General features: G+C 38.9%; 1 protein-coding gene across 1 annotated transcript in view; it reads left to right on the top strand.

Annotated features, from left to right (window-relative positions):
* The window catches only part of nbas (NBAS subunit of NRZ tethering complex), a 313,145-nt gene that overhangs the window by 126,402 nt on the left and 162,049 nt on the right, over window positions 1-24,694 (top strand). Inside the window, exons 35-39 of the mRNA XM_041805537.1 lie at window positions 8,010-8,167; window positions 10,857-10,940; window positions 15,226-15,402; window positions 18,793-18,909; window positions 19,992-20,115. Of these exons, the coding sequence (XP_041661471.1) occupies window positions 8,010-8,167; window positions 10,857-10,940; window positions 15,226-15,402; window positions 18,793-18,909; window positions 19,992-20,115 (660 nt within the window). The remainder of the gene's footprint in view (window positions 1-8,009; window positions 8,168-10,856; window positions 10,941-15,225; window positions 15,403-18,792; window positions 18,910-19,991; window positions 20,116-24,694) is intronic.

Below are 24,694 nucleotides of genomic sequence, written 5' to 3'. Positions count from 1 at the left end.
TTAACAGCTGACCCTGGAAGGCTTGTAAAGGTTGAGGGTAAAATGAATGTAGGAAAATTTAGAAAAATCATGGAGGATAATCTTACTCAGTCTGCAAGAGAACTACGGCTTGGGAGAAGATTTATTTTCCAGCTAGGCAATGACCCAAAGCATACAGTGAAAGCTACACAGAATTGATATTCATTCATCATCCATATCCATTTCCATTCATTCATAGCTTTCATGAAAAATTAAACTTGATGAGTTCCATTTACTTTTAGCTAGACAAGTTTTAAACCAAATCCCAACCTAATTTAAGGCCCTTGAATGGCAGAAGTGGTTGTGTTTTGCCACTTGTTGTTTGCACGTCACCTTTTGTCTGCTGCTTGAAGGCCAAATTGGCATGATGATTTGGCAGGCAGTCACATCTCTGAAATCATTCTGGCTATTCTTGCGATTCAGTGCACGAGTTGGGAAATTGAAGGTAGGCAAGTAATCAAACAAATTGCCTTTCTTCTCACAAATTGGCAAGTTACCAAGGGCTCTGAACTTAAGTTTTATTCACAACTTTTTATCAGAAATATTCTCTCAAACGGATAGTCATGGTACGAAATTTCTAAATAGTAAGTAGACAAGAGTGATGTGAAAATGCCTGGCAAATGCTGCAGTTCAGCCAATGATTTATTTTATCTGCAGCCTAATGTCTTGCAGTTTACCCTTTGATTTAATTGTTGAATCCTAAATGCTGCCATCTGCAAATATAGAGGGTTATTTACTGTCACAGAGGCACAGAACAAACATCCAATCAATAAATCTTCATTTGTATAGCACTAATTAAAAATGTTATCTCAAGACACTTAAGAAAGAGGGCATGTCAAGACCATAGTCTTTTTTATTTACAAAGATTCAACATTACTCCCTCATGAGCACTGCCGTAAGCAATGGTTAGCAAAGTTTTAGCGGCAAGGAAAAGCTTTCTTTTACTAGGCAGAAGTCTCAGGCAGAACCTGACTCATGTTTAACATCTGTCAAAACTGTGCTGGGGGTGTGAGATATAGGGAAGAGACTGAACATACTGTAGATCAGCATGAATGAATATTATACATTTATGGCTGCCCTTATCTATCTTTACCTTATTTTTCTATACATTTTGGTGGGTTGTTGTCTTCATGCAGTGTTGTAGGTGACGTTTTGGCTTAGATACAGGCAATACAAGACCTGTGGTCCTCTAGGCCTTTACACATTAAACAGCAAGATTTTGCTTTATTCAGACTTTTCTTGCATAGTGAATACTGTGCGTTTATCTCCACTTGTTCTTTGATGTCTTTTCAGTGTTTCAGGGGCTTCAAAGACAGCAGCATTTCAAACAGTGTTTTTCTTAGGTTCTCTCCCTCTAAGTCTTAAGTCTTAAAATTGCCACAACTTTCCTAACCAACAATCTCACTGTCATGCCAGACATAAATATCTTACTAAAAATTGGTTACCAAAAAATCGTAAAATTGCAGTTCTTCCATCGACCACTTGAGGCTGGCTCCAAAGTGAGCCAACTCCCATTGAAGCCCATAATAAATTGCCTAATTTATCAGAAGAAATAAACATTTTTGACAGCCTGGGATTTGGCATTATTGCAGTAAAGACAGCTTGTTTTAGTGGGTTCTTTTGAATAGCCCACTTGTCCCCAGCCCCAGATTTTGACAAGCTAAGGTTCGCTGTAAGTGCTTTTATTTTTTCATCCTTTTATTTTTTTCAGGCTTTTAAATTAAAACACTGGGTAGCAGCCACCATGGCACACTGAATGTCATTCAGTGGGGAACACTCTTCAATCAAGACAGTCTGGCTGCAGAACATACATTTCTGATGGCAGCTCTCACAGAATGTTCATCTTGGATGCAGTCTCTTTCAGAACATACTAGATTTTTTGTTTGTTTGTTTGTTTAAATTCAGCCAGTGTGGCAAAAAACAAAGACTAAGCAACCTTTCATAAATACAACAGAGCAAAAATATCATAGGTCTAATTTGGGATTCAATTTTTTATAGACCTGTTTAGAAGTAGTTACATGAATGTTGGGTTACTTTAGCTTTAGCAGACTGTTTGCTTGGCTTAATTAAATGTTTAAAATCAGGTTTTGCAGGTCAGGTTCTTAACTTTTAACCTCTAGTATCCTAACCATTGCCATTAACCATAGCCCAACCCTAAACAGAAATTTTATCCAATTTCTGAATGAGACAGCGTCTCAGATGAATGGTCTGTGAGAGTGGCCGTTGAAGATGTATGGTCTGCAGCCAAACCCTTCTCTCTTTGACTGGTATCTTCCAGTTATTAAAACTAACAAGAAAAGAAGAAAACAAACAAAAAAGATTAAGATGGCCACAGTCATAGTAGCAAAGACAAACCAGAAGTTTACAATCAAATTGTTGATGACACTGGTTGCATCCACATCCACTCATTTATTAACCTGGTGTGGAAAACCACTCATAGACAACGTTTGGGAAAGGGCAGAGCCTTTGAAAAAAAACTTGGGGGGTGGTTGGATGAACGTTCTGTCTGTCACATCTTTACAGGCCAGTCAGAGCAACAAAACACGTGTTGTAGCTGCTACCAAGCTGCGCCCCTACCGAGGAATAAACTCCATGCAGAACTGCATAGCGCAAACCATGGCGGCTGTTGACATGTCAGTACACGACTTTTGTTGTTTTTGAAAGGGAAACATCTCACTGCTGTTCTTTGTTCTTCTTTTAACAAAGAAATGTCTTCAAGTTCTGATAAAGCTGGCGCTTTAAACTAGCGTCACTACTCTGCTGCGCCCGAAAGTACTGCCCCTCGTTGCTGATTGGTCCTGTCACTTTCTAACTGGGCCCAAACGGTTCAGACAGGAGCTTTGCAAGATGGATTCGCCAGTGAGAAGCACGGTATCCACCTGCTTTGTAAGGTTACTCTTATACAGTCTGTGAAACTTTTCAGCTTAGCTTTTATACAAGACACCATAATAAGTATTAGCTGGGTCTTGCATTTAAGGCTATTAATGCATGATATTAGGCTTCTTCATCATGAAGAAGTAAGTAATATGAAATAACTTGTCATGTATACACATCCTGTTCTCTGTAGGTCATTGTAATTAAGTTCTTTTTTGACTTACCTGCTTTTTATTTATTAATTTATTTTAAACTCTTACGGAGTAGTGGTCTTTTTGGCTAATGTGAGTCATGAGGTTGTTCTCATGTTCACCTTAGGCATCCAGTCAGAGGGCTTTATTGGAAATAGGGTTACCATATAACTGTGCTTGCCCTCAGACTAACAAAGAACTTGTACCCAAGCAGATCACAGTATTGCAGGAGTAAAATTACTGCAAGGAAAACAATCACACACTAGGTATGCACGTCTTCTCTAAGGTTGCAAAAATATATGCTCAAGCTGAGAAAGGTGGCATGTAAGTGCTGGGAAAGTGCTCACAAATATATATGACCCTCTGATTTGTGCTTTTCTAAATAATCATTAGTTCATGTTAATTGTGAGCATAAATATTGTCAGTAGTATTACATCATACTTTTGGCTTTTGTTAGCAAGTCTGTTGTATGGTTTCCTGGACTTCAGAAAGTCTCACTTGGGGATTCTTATTTCTTTTCTGAGATGGCCAAAATTGAGTTTGAATGCCTTTGTGAGTATCCAAGCATGAGGACAACTACACAGAGAATGATACCAACATAATTTAAACAGCTGGCTCCTCAGTGTTTCTCCTTTGGGGATTTAAAGTGGTCACTGTGATAATGGTATTTTACTTGACCCTAGTTCATGTTTCACCACAGAAGTATAAAATTAATTCCACTGAATCTTTCCACCGTGCTGAGAAGAAGGAGATAGCAAGGATGAAAAAAAAAGGGTGTCTGGGAGAAAGAGAAGTTCTAATCAGATAAGCTCCGGTGTTCTCAGTCTGTGAACACAGAAGGAATAATTGAATGTGTTTGTTAGAATGCAGTCGGGATGGCAGCGTGTTGCTTTTTGACTGTGATAAAGCTGCAACAAGTGTGACACAGTTATTACAACACTCCTGCCTGATATTTTCTTCAAGAGGGAATGTGTTTTAGAGTTAAATATGTATTAGTATATCAAGGGCCTGGGAGGTTACTCTTTACTGTGTCATCACTTTCTCTTCTTTTTATCCTCTGCTCATTTGTTCTGCATATTTTCATATATCGTGCAGTATCTGTGCATGTCTGTTTATTCAGAGTCCTTGGTCGTACATTTGATAGATTTCAAGATAGATTAGAGGAGATGAAGGACAGGGATACAAATGGAAAAATGTCTTCTTAGACTTATATTTTTTTGATGAATGAAGAGTCAAAGTGTGTTTATAAGTGACTGTGTGACCTCATATTTTGTTGTATGATCTCCACCTGCCCCAGAATGAGTCATAGTGTAAAAATTCTCCATTTTTTTTACTTACAGCATATTGATCTTCTTTTTGTGAGGAAAAAGATGGGTTTCTATAAAAGATCAGCAAATTTAGCCCCTGTCAATTAGCCTTGACCAAAAATATTGGACTGGGTGTACCATACGGTGTTATGTTTTGCCTTGGTTTGTTATTCTTAATGACTTAAGGATGTAACATTGATATATATTCCTTTGTAAAGCCGACTATAAGAAGTGTGTTCTCATTTATGTTCTCCATTCACTCCCAAAATCTTAGTAGCCATAGCAGAAACCTTTGACATACCTTTGTATGTTCTTCCGTGAGCTCCCTCTGTCTTTAACTTTCCTGGTCTGAGCTAAACGATCACCTAAAACCACAGTATTTGATCATCTTTATACAACACCAATTCCAAAAAAGTCAGGGTGCTGTGTAAAATGTAAATAAAAGCAGAACGCAATGATTGTCAAATTTCATAAACCCATATTTCATTGGCAATAGAGCATAAACAACATAACAGATGTTGAAAGTGAGACATCTTACCATTTCCTGAAAACTATTACCTCATTTTGAATTTAATGGCAGCACCACATCTCAAAAGTAGGGACAGAGCCATCTTTACTATTGTGTTGCATTCCCTCTTCTTTTAATAGGAGTCTGGGATTGTCTGGGTAGTGAAGATTTTTGGGATAACCAAACATAGCCAAACATTTTATTTCCTCAAACCCTCAGATCACTCTAGAGTGCCAATATGGACCTTTTCTGCAAACCTTTATAGTAATGATCTAAATGTTTGGCCTGTGTTCCCATTTTACATTTTTTTCTTAAACTTATTTACACACATGTGTACTTCAGCAAACATTTCTTCTCTATATCAGCCCCTCATACTTTACACAGGGGCCTATTAATGTGGTAGATAGTTCATTTTTGTAGTTTATTCATCTTATGAGATTTAAATAAGGTTGAATATGGTGCATATGATGTTATAGTGATGCATTTTTATTATTTTTTTATTTATTGCAACCTTAATTTTAATAAATGGAGAGTTTAGACTGGAGCAAAATTTTATTATAAAAGACACTCTTGTGATGAGCAGCCCACTAACAAGAGCGAGGGGGTGGGGGGTATACAGAGAACAGCTGTCCTGCTTGAACCATGTTAAGTTTGGACAGATTATATTTTTATTATAAATCTAACGTGAGATGGCAAAATTAAATCAGTGTATCAAAGTAGACATTCAGCAGCGGACTTTTTCCTCTCTGTGTTCCTGCTGCAGACAACTCTTCTTCTACCTCAGCCATAACTAGTGGATTGTTTTTATCAGTGAACAATCTCCGTATATACGACAGTTTTATACGGATAAAGATGTAGACGTAGTCGGAAATCTAAGGGGAGAGACCCGTCCTGCAGTAGCGCTTGTCTGAAATATGTCGACAGAGCCGAGAGAGGAGAAGATATCCTCTTTCCCTCAGCCGCAAGACTTTAAGCCACTGCTGCTAGTTAGCTAGCTTGCAGCTAGCTTGTGGAAGACGCTGCCTGGGGCGGAAACTGTCAACAGGCATGCGGGGGAATTTCAAAATGCTTGAAGCATCGACTTAGATCAATGTTTTGACTTTCCATTGATCTAATTGGATTATCAATTAACCAATCAATATATCAATATACATCGACGATTCATTACACCTCTGTGTTTTTAATACAGTTCCACCCGAGGGCCCAAATAAGAAGAGCGTCCCATATTGACCTTTGGCCTTGCCCCTTGCCCACAGAGATTTCTTCGGATTTCCGGAATCTTTTGATGATTCTATGAACTTTAGATTTTGGAATATTCAAAGTCTTTGCAATTTAACATTAAGAACCTTTTCTGGAATTGTTCCACAAATTTTAGATGCAGCTTTTGTAGATTGGTGACCTCTGCCCATTTTTGCCTCTCAGAGACTCTGACTTTTTGAAATGCTTCCTTTATACTCAGTCATGTTACTGACCTGACCTGTTGCCGATGAACCTTATGCTCATCCAGATGTTTTTCATTAGTACCACTTTTTTCCAGCCTTTTGTTGCCCCATTCCAATCTCTGTAAAATTGTTGCTGCCATCAAATTGAAGATGAGCAAATATTTTTAATAAAATGGCAAGATAATCTTATGTTGTTTATATTCTATTATGAATACAATATGGTTTTATGAAATTTGAAAATCATTGCATTCTATTTTATTTACACAGTGCACCATTTCTTGGAATTGGGAATGTAGATTGTCCACGATTAAAATTAATTTGATTAGTGAATACAGTCTTGATTGTCTGTTGCTTGTTCTTTATATGAAACTTTTTAAAGCAGCTGTCTCAGCCTGGTTATGAAGTACATTTTATATTTCAATGGGAATATTCATGGTTAATTAAGGTTAAATAAATAATCTTCTCTTTCAGTCATTTGTTTATCATGTGGTCATTTGAAGCAAAGAAAGTGATGAATGCAGCACATTTCAGCAATGTGTGAAATCAAAGTGCTTCACATACAACCGCAGAAGCATCATGACAAAAAAAACAAAAACAAAAAAGAGGGTATTCAAAAGTTATCACAGCAAACAATACAAAAATGAAGAGGGGATGAAATAGAAACAGCAGCAATAGAATTTATGTCATAATAAGAATGTAACTATAATGTATTTTAAAATTTCTCTGAGAGACAGGAAGCCGGTGTAAAGACCTCACAGCTGAGGTGATGTGATCCTCTTTCTCAGTCTTAGAGACTTGCTGCAGTTTTCTGAATCAGCTGCAGCTGTCTGATTGATTTTCTAGGGAGACCTGTGAAGACTTAATCAAGCTGACTGAGAATTAATGCACGGGCAAGTTTTTCCACATCCTACTGAGACATTAGTCCTTTAATCCTCGAAAATATTTTTAAGATGATAGTCTGACTTTGTAATTGTCTTTCTATGGTTTTTAAAATTCAGGTCTGGTCCATGACTAAACCCAGATATCTGGCTTGGTCAGTGGTGTCCAGCTATAATGAATGAAGCTGCATGCTGACTTTTAATCTTACTTCCTTGGCTCCAAAAACAACTTTGTCAGTGTTTTTATTTAACTGGGGGGAAAAACATTGCACGTCCACTAATTGAACTGTCATTTGCATTTATCTAGTGATTCATTGATCAAAAATATTCATCTTAGGCTTTTTGCATCTACTGTATTTAGATAGGACATTGGATAGAGCTGGAAACAGGGAAGACAGAGTTTCTTTTTTTTAGCATATTCATCATCCTATTTTCATTTTCCAGTCAAATATATCACTCACTGAGAATTTGTGCTGAGAAAAGTGTGAAAAGGGGCCTTTTTTCAGAGTGCATTTCAATAGTCTGTCTGACAACTTCCCTGCATCTGAGGTTTCAGGCATTTAACGGCCATATAGAAGTAGTCACTCTTCTTTATGATGATTGTATCTTTGCTCTGTAAGGTTATAAAGGGCCATGAATTTTAATCTCACTCTGTTTTATTACAGTTAAAAACTCCTCTCAGAATCCTTAAATCCAGAACTACAACACCCTTCTGTCACTATCCCCCTCTCTCTTACCCTAACTTAACCTCTTCTCCCCTCTGTGCTTGCCTCCATCTGTTTTTCCTCCAGGTTACAGTCCGGCGTGGGAGGTTTGCAGCCTGCTCGGTCAGTGTGAAGGATACACAGAGCTGGAGGCCCGGCAGGAGCTTTTAGCCTTCTCTCTTACCCACTGCCCACCTGACAGCATCCATGGCCTCCTGGCTGCCTCCAGTGACCTGCAGACTCAGGTCACCCTTCATCATTAGTCATTGTTTGACCAATGTGTGTTTCTATCAAGCAGTGCAGATTCTTACATAGCAGTTGTTCTTCAGTAACCCTGAAATTTGGAAAATATTTTAAAACAAGATGGTGGCGAAAAAAATAACTTTTAAGAGGCTTAGTCAATAGTAAATTAGATGAGTGGAAATTAAAATTAATACTGTAGTTTTTAGGGTGACTTACCAGTAAATTATAAATTTTTATTCTAGCCCAATAACAACACTTAAAATTAGTTTGTGTAAATAAATCAATCCCATAGTCTGTTTAAAAGAAGAATTGGAAAAGTGTGGTTTGAAAGTGTAGCAAAAACATTTGGAACTGTGTCCGCTGACAGCTGCAGTTAAGCCCCCTCAATGTGAACAGATGGGACAAAGTTTGAACGGGCTTGAGTCAAATACATTTATCTTAATCCTCTGAGACTGATGTTGTGTACAAGAAGAAGAGACACTGGTTATTTGAAGTTTAAGAACTTTTGAACCATTAATCTTAGCCACTTACTTTTCCCCTTTTGCAGCCTGCTGTTGTGCTGTTCTAATGGCACTAGCGATGCCTTCGTAGCCGCCCTGACAGAGGTTTTTCTAGCAAGCTACTTGGAGATTTTTCTAGCGAGGAACTTGGGGGACTTTCTGGGGTATCTAAAGATGAAATCCACACCAGTAACTCTGACACTAAATGTCTTTTTTTTAATCTACTTTTCAATCCTTTTGTCAGTTGTTTTTGCTGCTAATGGCTATTGCTGTCTACCATTTTACATCCAACAATGCTTTGAGACGGGCTCAGACAATCAATGGCAGACTGTTCCATCTTTGTGTGCATGTCTTTACACTGAAATCCTGCAGGAGACAGCCTGAATAGCTCATAATGGAGAGAAAGAGGGACGGAGGGCCTGTGATGTGGCCCTCTGTGTCACTACAGACTGGAACTGCTTTGAATTAGTTAGATAGAGCCAATACAACGATATTGAATATGTGAATATTTGGAAGTCTTTTATTCACAGAATGTTTTTTTTTCAACGTTTGGTCTCCAAGAGATGGGAGTACATGTTTCTATAGCTAGTTTATGTAGAAGTTTATACATACGTAAGTCTAGTTTTAATTGGTTGACTACAAACAAGGAGAGTAAACAGCAAATACTAACACAGGAGTCTTTGGACTTTGCGTAAATGTAAGCCTGCTTCAGATCAACACAAGAATCTGTTCTGCTGTGGATTGTACCAACTTGAGGAGATCTTTGCCATTTTATCTGCAGGTTTGATAAGTGTTTTGGTTAGCAGCAGAAGGTGGGACTTACAAGATAATTTCTGTGTATTTCCAAATGATATATCATGGGCACAATATGTCAGCATCCATCAGTGGGTTGTTTTGATTTCAATTTTGTACAAAGAATGGAGATGACGACTTTACACCTGTGTTTACATTGAGTGTTTTAACATTCCCTGTCCTATCCACAATGATTGAACATTTTGAAGAAGATATGTTCCGAGGCTTCGCTTTTGGAAATTAACTCAGGATCAACATGCAGTAGTTAAGTTAAAAAAGATAAACAAGTCAGTTATAGTGCTGGTCCTAACAAAACTGGACTTTATAAAAACATTTTTGGGGCTTTGGGGGCAGACAGGACAGCCAGAGGGACACATTGACTTTAGGGAAAGAGAATAGGAGAAGACATGTACCAAACACACGCTGCAACTAGGAATTGATCCATGCTTGATGCATTGATGACTATAGCCTCAGTGGACATCTGCTCTACCCACTGAGCCAAACCAGCACCCTAAATCTGGACCTTTAAAACCATGTGAGCATGTTGTTCCAACTGAAATTGTACCTGTTCAATTTTTTTGAAAACAAAAACCTGCACAACACCATTGGGGGTACATTTCAATCGGACCCAAACCCTCCTAGGCATCTTGAGGATACTCCACAGTTCTTGCACAGGGATGGACCTTGACGTTGAACAGCTTAAACACAATTGCCAGCATACATACCCAGTCCTATGTAATAGTGATGTAAATGATGTATGGGACAAGATGGGACATACTGTTGTCCCATAAATTGACTTACAAGCTATAGCTGCTGCTGTGAATGTAAATTTACTTATTGACAAATTAACTTGTTAATCCATATAACCTTTTTTTAGAGGAAAAGAGAAACGTCATTACAATGTAAGCAAATAAAGACACAGATGCACTTTTTTTGGTTGCTTGTAAATGAACTTAGAATTAGAGTAGTTATACACATTGTTTGTAGACTTTCAGTCTTTCTTTTCCACCTGCTGAGTCACAAGGTTGAAATCCCTGAAGGGGTTACAAAATAAAGGATTGAGGAATATGGAATGAAGAGGAAAAAGTGCTCGTAAAATCAATGAAAATGATTGTTTCCAATGTCAATGACAAATTTTAACCTTTAGCCCCTTAGAGTATGTTTAGACTTGAAGAATCTAAGAAGATACAGCAAGTAGCAATGAGTAGTCTTTTCTTAACCTTAAGTAATCTCAGGCCAATTATGTCACAAAGTTCTGTTCCATATGTAATGTAATATTATCGAGAATACAAACTAATACAAAACTGACATAAAAAGATAAGTATCCTAGATATCCAGTGCACCAATGTATAAAATAACTAATTTCTTCCTTTCTTCTCTTTTTCTGTCCGGGCTGCAGGTGTTGTACCAGGCGGTTAACTATCAAATGGAGCCTGTTATTACAGGAAGTGGACGAGAGGCAGACGAGACGGACTCTATGAAGGTGTGTGTGTGTATCGTTGTTATTTTTCTTTCTTTTGTATGATTATGTGCTGAGTGTCTGTCTTATCTTTCTATCTTTGTCTGAACTGAAACTGCCTTCTTCTATTATTCCTTTATGAGCATTTCTCTGTCCTTTTGTTGCATTTGTGTGTTTTCGCATTCTTCCATATTTGATGAGCGGTAAATCTAGTGTTAAGGTTCCTCAGCTCCCTTGCTTTATTTATGCCTCCCCCTTCTCCTCTCCCCCTCTCTCCTCGCCTTCAGCACCGCCAGCTTTATGATGCCTTGAGTGGGTGTTAATGTTTCATGACTCGCGTTGCGTCCCCTTTGTGCGAGGATGGGTGCTCATTTGAAGCTGTCTGTTGTCATTTTATTGCTGTATTGATGTCCTGACTCCTCATCCGTGTATATTTAAGCCCTAGATGAGTGTGTGCTGGCACTCTGGGGCTCTGTTATTTATGTGTGTTTGCTGTTTTTTTTCTACAGTGTGTGTGTTTGACTTCCTTTCATTCCCTGACCCTCAGTCCCTGGCCAAATAAAGTATTGATGAAAGGCGCTAAACGATTTGGCCCTGGCCCACTAACTCCCTTAAAATTAGTTTTGAATTCCTTTTTTCGATTGTGGGGTAACCAACCCACCATAGAAACCGGTGGTTTACAATCAAAATGATTCATTATGTGACACTCACAACACAATGCACCATTTACCTTTTAAGGTTGCTAATTCTACAAATAAAGATTCCTTTGTGCTAGGGGTCTTTATTGGGATTTAAGTTCTAACTGGTAAGTTTGATTTGATTGAATATAGTAGCTGCATTGTTTCAAAGTGAATCCGTAGGACTCAGAGGCTGAAATCCTCAACGTATCAGCTGCAGGTTTGATTCCTGACTTTGACCCTTTGATTCAGCTCTCCCTAAAGTCATCAAAAAACTGAAATACTTTTGGATACCACATTTTATAATTATACATCGTCTGTTATTTTAATGAAAAATAGTAACACAAAGTGCCACAGCCTTAAAGAATGCGCCTTTTCTTATGATAGCTGTGTAGGAGAGGAATGAATCCATCCAAAATTATAAGAGAACTCCTGCACACTGTCTAAATTGTGTTTTTGTGCAGTTAGTTTCAGGCTGTGAAACTGTGTGTTGTAGTTCAATGATTAGAAACTTGTTACTACTAACATTTAGTTGTTGTGGTGTAGAAACTAAGGAACTTCATAGGCAACTGATTTTAAAGTCATTGTTTAAATACAGATTAACTGACTTGAAAAAGGTAAGAAAACATTTAGGAAACTGAACACAATTTTTTCAGAGTTGTCCTCTGGTTAATAATAATGTTGTTTGGTTTGCCCAGTGTGGCTAACATTAGCTGCGCTCGCACCACCCTTTTCCTGCAGATTGATGCCCACATTCCTGTTTCAAATTTAGTAACACACTGCTCTGCTGGATATACCAATTTATACAGACTGGCACTTGATTATGAGTGTGGTTTTAGACACCTTGGACAATTAAGAACACTGTGCTGCTCTTTGTAACGAGACAATCTGGCTGTAGACCATTCATCTCTGATGTCTGCTCTCTCAGACCGTTCATCTGAGACACCATATATCTTAGAACTGAGATACATGCTGAAACTTTCAAAATAAAATCAGATTAAACTTGCAGTTAGGGTAAGGGTATGTGTGATTACATCTTCCATGAAAATATTCTAATGCAGCGAACACTGCATTTGCAGCTGTGTTAGCTGCATAAATAAAGTAGCTACCTAGCTAACATTGCTACGTAGCTAATTTAGCTAAAGCTAAGCTCACAACGCAGCAATGCAAGCTAACTTATCTACATTTTTACAAAGATAAGTTAGCTTTAGCTATATTTGCTAAAGCTTATGTTGCTAAAGCTCATGCTGCTAAAGCTCATGTTGCCCAAAGCTAACTTCTCTTTAGATAGCAGAGCTATGTAGCTAAAGCCTCACAAAGAAGCCATGTATCTACATTATCTACGCAGCTATGTTAGCTTTAGCTACAGTTGCTAAAGTTCACGTTGCTAAAGTTAACCTAGCTACACTGGCTTACATTAATGTTACATATCTAGTGTAACCATGTTAGCTTTAGCTAGAGCTAACAAAGCTAAAGCGAGTCACCGTCTGTGTAACCACTTCCAAAACGAGTCTATATATAATTGAATCCTGCATTAGATCGTTGACCTCTCTCTATTTACCTCCGCCAAGGAGGTTATGTGATCGGGTGGGTTTGTTTGTTTGTTCGTTTGTTTGTTCGTTTGTTAGCAACATAACTCAAAAAGTCATGGAAGGATTTTGATGAAATTTTCAGGAAATGTCAGAAATGGCATAAGGAAGAACTGATTAGATTTTAGGAGTGATCCGGATCACCGTCTGGATCCAGAAATTTTTAAAGGATTCTGTTGGGATTCTATTGGGAGATAGGGCTAATGGCAGAGGTCTGCGCTGTTACCATTTTACACCAGGAGATGGCAGACATGAGTAACTTATTTAAAGTTTTGGAGTTTATAGAGTTTGAAAGACACATGTCTGATCGAGGAGACGAGTTGGAGCGTAACAAAGAGAAATACAGTGAATTGTAGCGAGAATACTCAGAATGCTGGGAGGAATAGAGGGATATTCACCTCTGCCATGACTTTCAGTCATCCGGTGAAACCATGGGTGCTTCCGCCATAATAGTCCACATGTAGCGAAGCCAGTGCTTTGCCTCACCGTGTCTCCACCCCACCAGGGTGGTAGTAATCGGCGAATTAGATTTTGGGAGTGATTCATATCACCATCTGGCTTCAGGAATGTTTTTAAAGGATTCTTCACTATTGGGATATAGGGCTGATTGCTGAGGTCTGCACTCTCTGAATGCTTTTCAAGTTTATTAATGAAATCTTTAGTCTGTTATTTTTGTAATATGGTTATTTCATGAATGTAACAGTCAGACTTTGATTTTGAATAAAGTTGAATAAAAAAAGCTAAAACTTGATACAAACTGATGCAAATAAGGATACTTTCTTTTTGAAATACAGAGTGTCTCAGATAAATGAAATGTTGGGGCTTTTCCACTATGCCTTTTGGCCACGCCGAGCCAAACCAAGCCGTGCTGATTAAAACTGGCTATTAATTCTGGTGTTGAGTAGTAGGGAAGAAATAGAATTAGTTGTATGATCCGCTAAACACGTACATCCCTAACTAAAACGGCTATCAATTGTTCCAAGTATCATATCAAAATCTGAAATTCTGAGACCATGACCACAGTATTTCTACCCTGCTCTCACCTTCCAACATCCCCTGTGTATCTTCAGCTGTATTATTAATTAAGGCAAAAAGGTCATAAAAATAGAGAAAACCTTTGATGTGTTTGAAAGTATGCTCAGTTTCTCTCTGATGGAAAGTTAGACAAGATATTAAACTTTCATAGTTACCACCCTTGTTCCTGCTAAATACTGAATGAAGCTACCGCCAGTTGGCTCAGTTCAAAGGTAACAAAACAAGCTGAATGTTTGCTGTTTGCAACTCACTAATTCAAACAATGTCTGGTTTGTATGAAAACCTAAGTTTGAATAAAGCAAATTGTCTTTTTATTGGCTGGAAGCCATTACAAGTCAAGCAGCAGATAATACAGTGAGTAAATGCTTACAGCAGTGAAAAATCCACATTTTAAGCTGTTTTTACACGTGATCAAAACTGAAAATGCCACATTTTTGGGGCCAGCTAGATTGTAATTGTGAATGCAAGCAGCCCAAGTTTTTCATGTGTACTTTAGCCATACCTTTCTCAGCCATTACACATATGCTTCCTTATATAATCAGTCTGTCCCAATCTAACTCCACAAACAAGTACTTCCTGTCTGACTTATGGAACAATTTCCCCTCACGTATTCACTGTCTACTTCTTATGCAGGGTTTGGAGTGCATATTGTAATTTCCTTATGCAATACACTAAAGCAAATTGACAAACACAAAGCACCATGTGCTTCTTGAAGTGCTCATCTGTAGGGCCTAATGGAAAAAAATAAAAATAAAAACAGAACACAACCATTTCTAATGCGGCCATAATACTCAAGAGTTCTCCTCTCTTGAGTTTTAATATAAAGATGCAGGGATCAGAAAACTCTTCTGATGCTTTTCTTTTTTCATTTAAAAGTAGTGTTAAGGGGATTCTTTCAAAGAAAGGCAGGATGATTGCAAGTTTTAAAGTCTTCAGACACACAAGTGATGCATTAGAGTAATGTTGCTGTCATGTTTTTTCTCCTTCCTCTCACCTGGCTGTCCTCAGGCCTCTTCTCCTCCTGCAGGCTCCCCTGTGGGGACAGCAGGAGACCTCCTGCACAGAACCACAGCTAAGACCATGGAGGTGCTCACCACCACAGGACTGACCACCAAGGCTGTGCTGACCGCAGTCAGTGACCATCGCTGGTGGAAGGAATCCCTGAACTACCTCAGGCCACTGCATGTGAGAACACTTTCTAACTGATGTGATCTGTGGTGATGCTGAACATAACTCTCAAGGTCAGGAGTGATAAATAAATGATTGAACTGAACTAAAACTTAAGATACAAGGGCTCAGACTGAAATGAAACGATGTACTTGGTTTTACCAGAAACTTTGTTCACAGAATTCTATTAAAACTGCTGAAGTATTTTACATATTATTTTGATTCCAAAGACAGAAAAATCAATGTTAAAGTGGGCCAGAAGCAATGCAGTGCAGTAACAATTGACCCATGCTTAAATTTTCCATTTTAAATGAAATTCAAGTCTTATCATTGGCGATTGTCAAGTGCAAGTCCTCATAAGATACCTGCTGTTATAATATAATATTTGGAAAGTAACTTTCACATGCATATTATAGACATGTTTGTGTTCTTCTCTCTAATCTTACAAACACTCACCCAGGTACATACATGATGCTGTTTTTTAATGATGATTTAATTAATTAAAAAAAAGCCACCAAAACCTACCAGGCCCTATGTGAAAAATAATTCCCCCACTTGTTAAATCATGACTTAACTTTGATTAGCCACTTTTTTAAAAGTAGGTTGAAGTACACTAAAAGGTCTCAAAAAGCAAGACATCATGTTGCAATCTAAAGAAATTTTAGAGCAAGTGAGGAACAAAGTCATCGACCATCTGTCTTGAAAGGTTTACAAAACCATTTCTAAGGCGTTGGGGTTCCAGCAAATAACAATGAGAAACATTATCCACAAATGGAGAAAACTTGGAATAGCGTTGAACATGTCTAGGAGTGGCTGGCCTACCAAAATTACTCCAAGACCGCATTGACAACTCATCCAGGGGGTCACAGAAGAACCAGAATAATATCTGTGACCTGCAGGCCGCACTTGACTCAGATGAGGTCAGTGTTCATGATTTAGCAGTAAGAAAGAGAATGGGCAAAAATGGCATCATGGGAGATTTCCAAGGCGAAAACCACTGATGAGCAAAAATAACTAAAATGCTCATCTTACATTTGACTTAAAACATCTTGATGATCCCCAAGACTTTTGGGAAAATATTCTGTATACTGACGAGACAAAAGTTGAACTATTTGGAGGTTACGCATCCCGTTACATCTGGAGTAAAACTAACACAGCATTTCATGGAAAGAACATCATACCAACAGTCAAACATGATGGTGGTAGTGTGTAGCCCTGGGGCTGCTTTGCCAATTGAGGACCTGAACGACTTGCTATAATTGATGGAACCACGAATTCTGCTCTCTGCAGGAAAATCCCAAAGGAGAATATCTGCCCGTCAGTTTGTGACCAAAAGCTCAAGCGCACGTGGATGATAGCAGGACAATGATCTGATACACACCAGCAAGTCCACCTCTGATTGGCTCTAGAAAGAACGTTTTCAAAGTCTGGACCTGAATCCGATTGAGATGCTTTAGTATGAACACAGCATTTCAGTTAGGCTGTTCATGCAAGTTATCTCAAACGCTTGCAGTTGTTGGTGCCAAGCGGCTGACATAACCAGCTATTATGTTGAGGGGGCAATTATTTTCTCACATAGGGCCAGGTAGGTTTGGATGGCTTTTTTACCTTGATGATAATGATGAAATCATCATTAAAAAAAACTGCATTTTGTATTTACTATGGTTATTTTAGTCAGATAGTATGTGTTGATTATCTGAAACATTTAAAAATGACAAATATGCCAAAAAAAAAAAAAAAGAGAACTCAGGAAGGGATGAAATGCTTTTCACAGCACTGTAGATTACCACTCCGTAATGGACAATGACAGATAAGGAAGCTTGACAGGTGTTGCAACAGTAACTGAAGGGACTGGGGCTAAGTGTAGCGTCAGTTACGCAAATCAGAACATTTTACTTCTTTTCCTATTTTCATTTACACTTACTCCTTTGTTGTGCAAGAGGAGTGCATACTATAAGAGAGAAATTAAACCTGACTGAAAGCTGTGACTATAATAAAGACAAACAGCAACAGCAGCAAAAAGGCAAAAGTTTTAAAGCTTTAATAAATTAAAGCTTAAGGGGAACAAGTGTCATGAATGAGTGTAGGTTTTTTGGTGTTATGATCTATAATTATTTTTACGTGAATAATTAAAAAAAAAACAGGAGTTGACATGCTGTGACATCTCCCAACATCTGTATTTGAATGCAATCTGTCCTCAGAAGTTAAAAATTTTCAGCTTTTACCATTACTTTCTGTGTAGCTTATTCTTGACAATGTCGTACAAAGCATTAGATAGATATTGGAGTTTTCAGCTGCTCAAAAAATTGTGAAAAATCTTAACTTTTGAGTAAAAAGGGGGTATGCAACAAGCAAGCCTTTATTTGTAGCTTGTTGAATAACATAATAAAAGTAGTACTTTATCAGTGGCAGTTGACCACATTTCTCCATTATGTAATCCGAGTGTTGTTTGAACAATCAGAAATAATGTTAATATTGTCTGATTAAGGTACCCTCATAAGCAGCTGTCTAATGTTTTTAATACAATTTTTAGCAGGCACTAGCAGACACTGAGGTGCCACAGCAAGATGACAGTGCCCATAAATTAGCGGTCAGTTTCCCTTTTTTTTGGTCTCTCTTTTGTATATTACAACCAGAGAGGGACAGAGAGAGAGAGAGATGGAGAGTAATTCTGGTTCATCATCGGGGGGTTGCGGCAGATGGGGATGTGTTTATTTTTTGTAAATGGCTTTGCCCGGCCCACCTGCAGTGCCTTTAGTTTCCACCATGGCACAACAGGATGGATTTTTGGAACATTTGATGTAAGAAATGGATTTGTGTCTGTATATTTTCCTGTATGATTCTATAGATATAATAAGCCATATGTCCGACTGTACCAGTTTAAGTATTTCTCTACTAATGAGTGTTTATGGATGCATGAAAACTGCCATGCAAAAAAGCATTTCCTACAGATGTATTCACTTCTCTTTAACTCCACTGGCTCTTTAGCCTCATGTGTCTGTGTGCACACGTGTGGGTGTTTATGTGAATGTTAAAAGACACACATGCATGCCTTCCCCCAGCTGCACCTCACCCTCCCATGCTCTCAGACTTCACACTCCTCATCCAAAAACAACCAATCAAGAGCTCATCTCTTGCATAATTAATAGGCCCGCCTGTTGAATATTTCAATATCTGGCGGTTGCCAGCGGCTGGACCGACTCGGTGGTCGCTGGCGTGGAGATTGATGGCTCCTCTGGTCTTGCCAACAACTCTGCGGTGGCGGCTGTGGTGGGATTGTGGCGGCGAGTTTCTAAGACAAGAGAAAGAAAAAAAAAATGACAAGGATGTGAACAGTGGTGGAGAGAGAGGGATGACAGTGCTGTGGGCACGGTGTGAAAGTTTAATGATGTTTTGATGGCTCCTCAGGGTCACGACACGGGAGACATCGGCCGGGGAGGAGGGGCGTGTGAGAACTCCAACCTGGAGCGTCAGGGCTGCAACCCCTTTTATCAAGAGCTCATTGATGATCCCCATGTGGACCTGGTGAGTGCTTGATGACTGCTGTGTCTCATGGACCATTATTTTCCCCTCTTTTTGTCCTTATTTATCCCTTTTTTTCTTACCTTGAGCCACCTTCTTAGAGTACAGCAAAGATTGCCTGAGTAACTTTACAATGTGAGGCATTTCACTGGATTTTTTCACTTATGATTCATGAATTCCTTCACAAATGGTCTTAAAAACAAAATGAAAATTGATTTCAAACTAAGTGATTTTTACGCCAAAAGCAATTTAAAAGATCTAACAGTACTTTACAGGAGAGGAAGGCTAAACTTTTGAATGATGGTGCAATAGCAGCAAAGAAAAGTCATAAAAAAATATAACGGTAACAGAGAAAGTGCTCTTTGTATTCGAGGAGGTGGGGGGGAAGTCATGGAAACTTTAAAGCCAACATTATCCATAGATGGAGGTATGGACGTATAAAAGAACAAAAAAAGGAGTAGTTTGACCTTTTATACCTAGAAAATGGTCACCCCGGGCTATGACTGGGCTTTTTACTCAGAGACACAAATCATTTGGATAGCTAAAAGAGTGGACGTGGGGGGGAAACAGAAGGCCGATACATCTCCTCTCATGACACTTTAATAGGCCTCTCCAAATCCCTTCCTCCGCTCCATCTCTAGCGCTCATCCATCTTCAATCATCCGTCCACCAATAATAGCTCCCCACATCCATCCATCCACAAGCTGGCTGATCAATGGAATTGTGTGTGTGTGTTTGTTTTTTAACAGTTTTAGTGAAGAAGGTGATAGTTAAAGGGGTCTGATTGAGAGACAAAGTCTGACAAATGCAATGAGACACCAAGATGGATTTAGCAAGAGTGCTGGAGAAAGGGCGCAAACATTTGGGGAGCGAAAACTTTAGTGTTCACCTCTTAGGCACTTGAGAAATTAGTTGGCATTCAAGGATCCAAGAAAGTAATCGTCAGAAGTCGTGATAAAGGCTTTATTTGACTCCCTGTTCTTCAGCTGTGTGTTTTCTGATCTGCTCCCTTCTGTAGGGATTTCCTCCTCAGTAAAGTGATAACCGTGAAGTATTTATTTATCGCTCTGTCTTTCCTCTTTCAGAGTCAAGACGTTTACTCGGCCTACAAAGACACACCCCAGGAAAACTTTGCTGAGGTTTTGTTGAGGACGGGCAAACTGGCCGAGGCAAAAACTGAAGGAGAAACTCTGTTTCCAGCTACAGAAGGTATGAAAAGACCAATGCAAATAACACAGCTACACAAACAGACGCTTACGCAGACAGAGAAATACTCAAAAAATTCTTTTATGTTGTTCTTTTATATTCAACACCAGGACTGGTAGCCCCCCGACTAATTTTAGAACAGGGCTGTTTTCCTGCCACATTGGTTGTCATTTGATGTTTGTCGCGCAGCTCAGGCTTTTCCAGGCTCCAATTTTCCACATCTTCCCTGACGTGAAATAAAAAAAACATTGAAATTATCTAAAAGCTGTTCTGAGCTTGTCTTTGAATAATATTAGGAGTAGTGTTTTACACCGTGTTGCTCCTGACGTCTCAACTGAGAGTGTGCTGTGATAGAAATAAAACTGAACTTCTGCGATGAGCAGGCAGAGCATATTGTCTCCAAATTCCAGCCATCTGCGCCTTCAAGATGACTGTTTTCTCTGCCTTCTCTCCGCTCATGGTAGAACTCTACACCGGAAGGCTTTTCATTTTATGCTTAACACTTAGATCATGAAGTTCTGGTCAACTTTACTGGATTTGTCAGTGAAAAAAAGTTTTCACGTTCCACGTTTAATAACCAGTTTGTGGCCTGTTAATAATCTGTACTATGAAGGTGAGTATACTGTGTGTTGCAAGAATTTAAAAAATATATACTTATATTTTGGGGGGGCATTTGCCTTTGTTCACAGTAGAGGACAGGGAAACAGGGATGAGGGATATGTGGGAGAGGTGCCACAGGCCTGACTTGAACCTGGGCTGCCTGTGTACATGGGGCGTACCTTAAACAGTAGGTCATCTGCGTCCCATTTCACCAGTTTTTCCTGTGGGGTGAGGTGCGTTAAGAATGATCATATCTGCTGGTAGAAAGTATTGGCAGCACCTAGTTCAAGTCATAAGTAAAAGAGATGTGTGCATTGTGAAAATCAGGACCTAGTTGATGCACAGGAAGGCGGAATAGCCTGTTGGGCATTGCTGCCGGTCGCACCTCCTCCAGTGCCCATGGGTCAGCTGCAGAATTGTCTGGCTGTTGTTTGAGGTTTACTGCTTTAAAGGATTAAATCTTTCTTGGTAATGTTGCAAAACAACCAAAAACCATCACCAAGATCCCTTGTTGTCATCCACCATGTCTGTTTACTTTAAAGTCACATTCGACCACAAGAGACTTAGCAAGATTTCCAAAATTTTTCTCCAGGTTTCTGGTTGTTTGTGTAGAAAAATCTATTCAGAAGTTATGTGATGTTTTGGTGATTTGTTGGTCACTACATACTTCAGCCAAAAACTGTTGCAAACTATTATAATATGTTGTCATATGTGGAGTTTCTCATACTATCAACATTGGGGAAGTTTTAAAACTCTTCTAGTGTGGGCCAGGCTTAAATGTGCAGACAGTATAAAACTTTAAAGAAAGCATTAAAAAGCATATTGATTCCCTGTCTTGAAGTGCTAGAATCAATGTTGAGGTAATATGTAATTTTGCTGTAATGTTTATTTGGCCTTGCTTATTTCAATTCACTGGTGAGCTTTTAAGGATTTTAATACTTGTTTTCAAAGTCACAAGGTTAAAAAAGGTGGAAAGAGGTTTGAAAGTGTTTACTGAGTATAAAGATAATATTTATCATGAGCTCTGTCTTACTGAAGCTGTGGTATTTGCAGAAACTTGCAGGGTTTAGCTTCCTTCACCTGTTTCTTTTCATCCATCTAGCCAGGAAGCCCCTATGCCTGTGTCAGACCAGGAGGACGACACACAACAATAGCCTCATATTGATTAATTAATGTAGACCCATGCACCCCACAGCAACAGTAAATAATGACACGCCACCGCCAGAGAGATAGCATCAAGTCAAGACATCAAGGCCACGCTGGGTGATGGATCACAGTGGCTTGCCAAAATCAATGGCACTACAAAAATAAAGAGCAACATACATGTGTGTGGTGCATGTATGTTTGTGTGCTTGAATACCAGTACGTGGGCGCTGAAGAATGCAGGGCACGCTCTTGAACATGTAATGTGTAGGCATGCATACTCACAATCTCGGCGCAAGCAAGCTATCTTTCTCTGTACTGAAAACCTCTCTCCTTAAAAGTCACCTTCCCTTCAAAGGTGCCATGGCGAGAAAAAGAAGAGGCAGTCTGGATGGCACGGCATCTGATAACAACCCTCGATTAATGACTCCTGTGTCCACCTGCTGTGCTGCCCGTCCTCAAAAACAGACTAGGAGATGGCCTTTAAGAAAATAAATATATTGATTCTTTAACCTGGTGCGGATAAGACGGAGGTAATTAATGATGACACAGGTGGAAAGTGACTCATTAGAATTGAGCTGAGTAAGGTGCACAAAGGTTGAGGGAAGCACTCTTACATGTGCATGCACGCACATAGAAAAGGAGAGCCGCCATTGGCTGCTTGTTGACCGAGCCATAATCGGTTGTTTTTCCATGGTGCCTGCACAGGTGAAACAGTAATACGTCACTGTCTCACCATCCTGCTAACAATTTGCCACATTTATTTTAAACAGGCGCACACAAGAAAAAAAACACAGCCAGTCTCACGCACTCACTCTCTTTATCTCTCCTTCTGTTTCCCTCTCTTTCTCTCATAGGCAGAAATACTGTATGCTTTAAAGCCAGGGTTATCTCCTCTGTGAGTGCATGTGTGTGTGTTTACCCCTCTGGTAATTCCTGTCCCGATGGTATCAGTAGCTTTAGAGAGGCGTGTAATCAGCTCATTCTGAGGTGTAGCTCATTGAAACCTGGGGGTAGAAGAGGAGAGGAGAAGGGTGGGCACTCTGCGTAAGTGAGCTGTTCCGGCTTTTTAAGCTTTTCCACACACGCTGAAACCCCCTAACATGTCAGGTACTGTCCTGTTTCCGTGAAAATGCATACCAAAGTGTATTTTGTCCAGCGGTGTATGTGTCTCACTTTGCCACCGCCTCTGCCTCTCTCCCAGTGTCCATGCTCTACTTTTCTCTGTCACTTCCAGTTTGTCTCAGGCTCTTATCACCAACACCGGCTTTTGTTCTCCCTGGGCCTGAGACTACAAAGTGATTCTGTCTGCCTCTGCTTCTCCCTGCTTTCCCCCAATGTTTCCTCTGAGTGAGTGAGTAAGGGAGTGATTAACTAAAGGAGTCAGTTTGTTGAAAGTGTTAGGAGTTTATTTGGCAGTAAGAAAGTCTTATGATGTTAATATTAGTGTGTAGGATCCCCTTTTTTGCACACCTGTTGTGGACCAAGTGCTCTGACTAAACTCAATATCCCACAACCTATGAGAAAGACACAATTTAGTTAAAAGCAGACCTTTGATGACCAACTGACAAAAAATAGGTTGTGTTCTCATCAAAGAGACTAAAACAAGACTAAATTGTAGCCTTGTTTTTCTCCTACTATTCAAAAGGAGAGAAAGACTTTGTTATTTATTGTATTTTTAAACCAGATTAATTGATCATTGTGAAATTTGTTTCAAAAAAGGGAGAAATAAAACCATTTAAATTAATGTAGAAGGTTCATATGATTTTTAAGATTTTGGATGCAAAAAATCGTGGTGTTAAAATTCATAACCATGTGCAAGCTGAATCTCTTATCTGCATTGTGATATTTTTACTGCTGATGTGCCTAACCAATGCAGGAGATATGTAGTAGCCACTCTATCTCAGGCCTTAGGAAACAATAAGACATACAGTAAGTAATGTCAAAACATACATTTAATTTCCTGTGGTATAAAGACTCAACTCTTAGCAGTATCTGAATAAGGGATTTTTTTTTGTCATTCTTTGATACCACTTTCTGAAACAATAAATGCTCTGTTATTATAATGATCAATAGTGTCAAAAAGTGTCGAAGCAAAAAAAGTAAAATGCATCTACTACATGAAAAAGATGCATTAGAGATTACAAAGCACATTTATTTGTGCAATTCAGACAATTTGAAGAAATTGGATACATTTTTATAATTGAATACAAGAAGTAACCAGATACTGCTCAGCGTGATGGATCACAGCAGCCTGCCAAAATCAGTGGTGTCTAGGACTTGAACTTTTGTTCATGTAGTATTGATATTATTTGTTTTTTTTTCTAGGTTTGTATCATAATTTAAAACCCTTTTGTTGCTAGCCCTGTATCTTAGTGTGAAAGGCAGAAAAATGTTCAAAAACCCTCAAATCAGCCAGTGTACAAAGCTTAAATATGCTTGATTTTCAAGTTTGTTATGAGTCTGTGGAAGTGTCCCACAGTGCTCTCCACAAAACAAATGAATGCATATTTCACAGCTGCAGAACATTAAAGCTCATTGCACATGGGGGCTGACACAGCTTGGGGAAATGTTTGAATGATTGTAAAAAAAATATTTTGTTCCTTTTGTGAGGTTTAATGCAGCATTCATGCAGTGTCAGCGGAATAGAAAACACTGAGTAAACTCCCATCATTCTGAATAGGAGTGCAGAATTTTGTTAAAGCATAAATTAGCTAGTGTTGTTTTGGTGAGTCTCTCAGGTGTTAACAGACCAACCAAATTTAACTCTTTGAAGCTTCATGATTAATGTTAACATTTAATTAGTTCATTAGAATAAATAAATAATCCAGTTTTGGGT

This window comes from Cheilinus undulatus, linkage group 14 (assembly GCF_018320785.1).
Source record: "Cheilinus undulatus linkage group 14, ASM1832078v1, whole genome shotgun sequence".
In the NCBI taxonomy this organism is placed as follows: Eukaryota; Metazoa; Chordata; class Actinopteri; order Labriformes; family Labridae; genus Cheilinus; species Cheilinus undulatus.
This window is presented reverse-complemented; position numbering and strand designations above follow the sequence as displayed.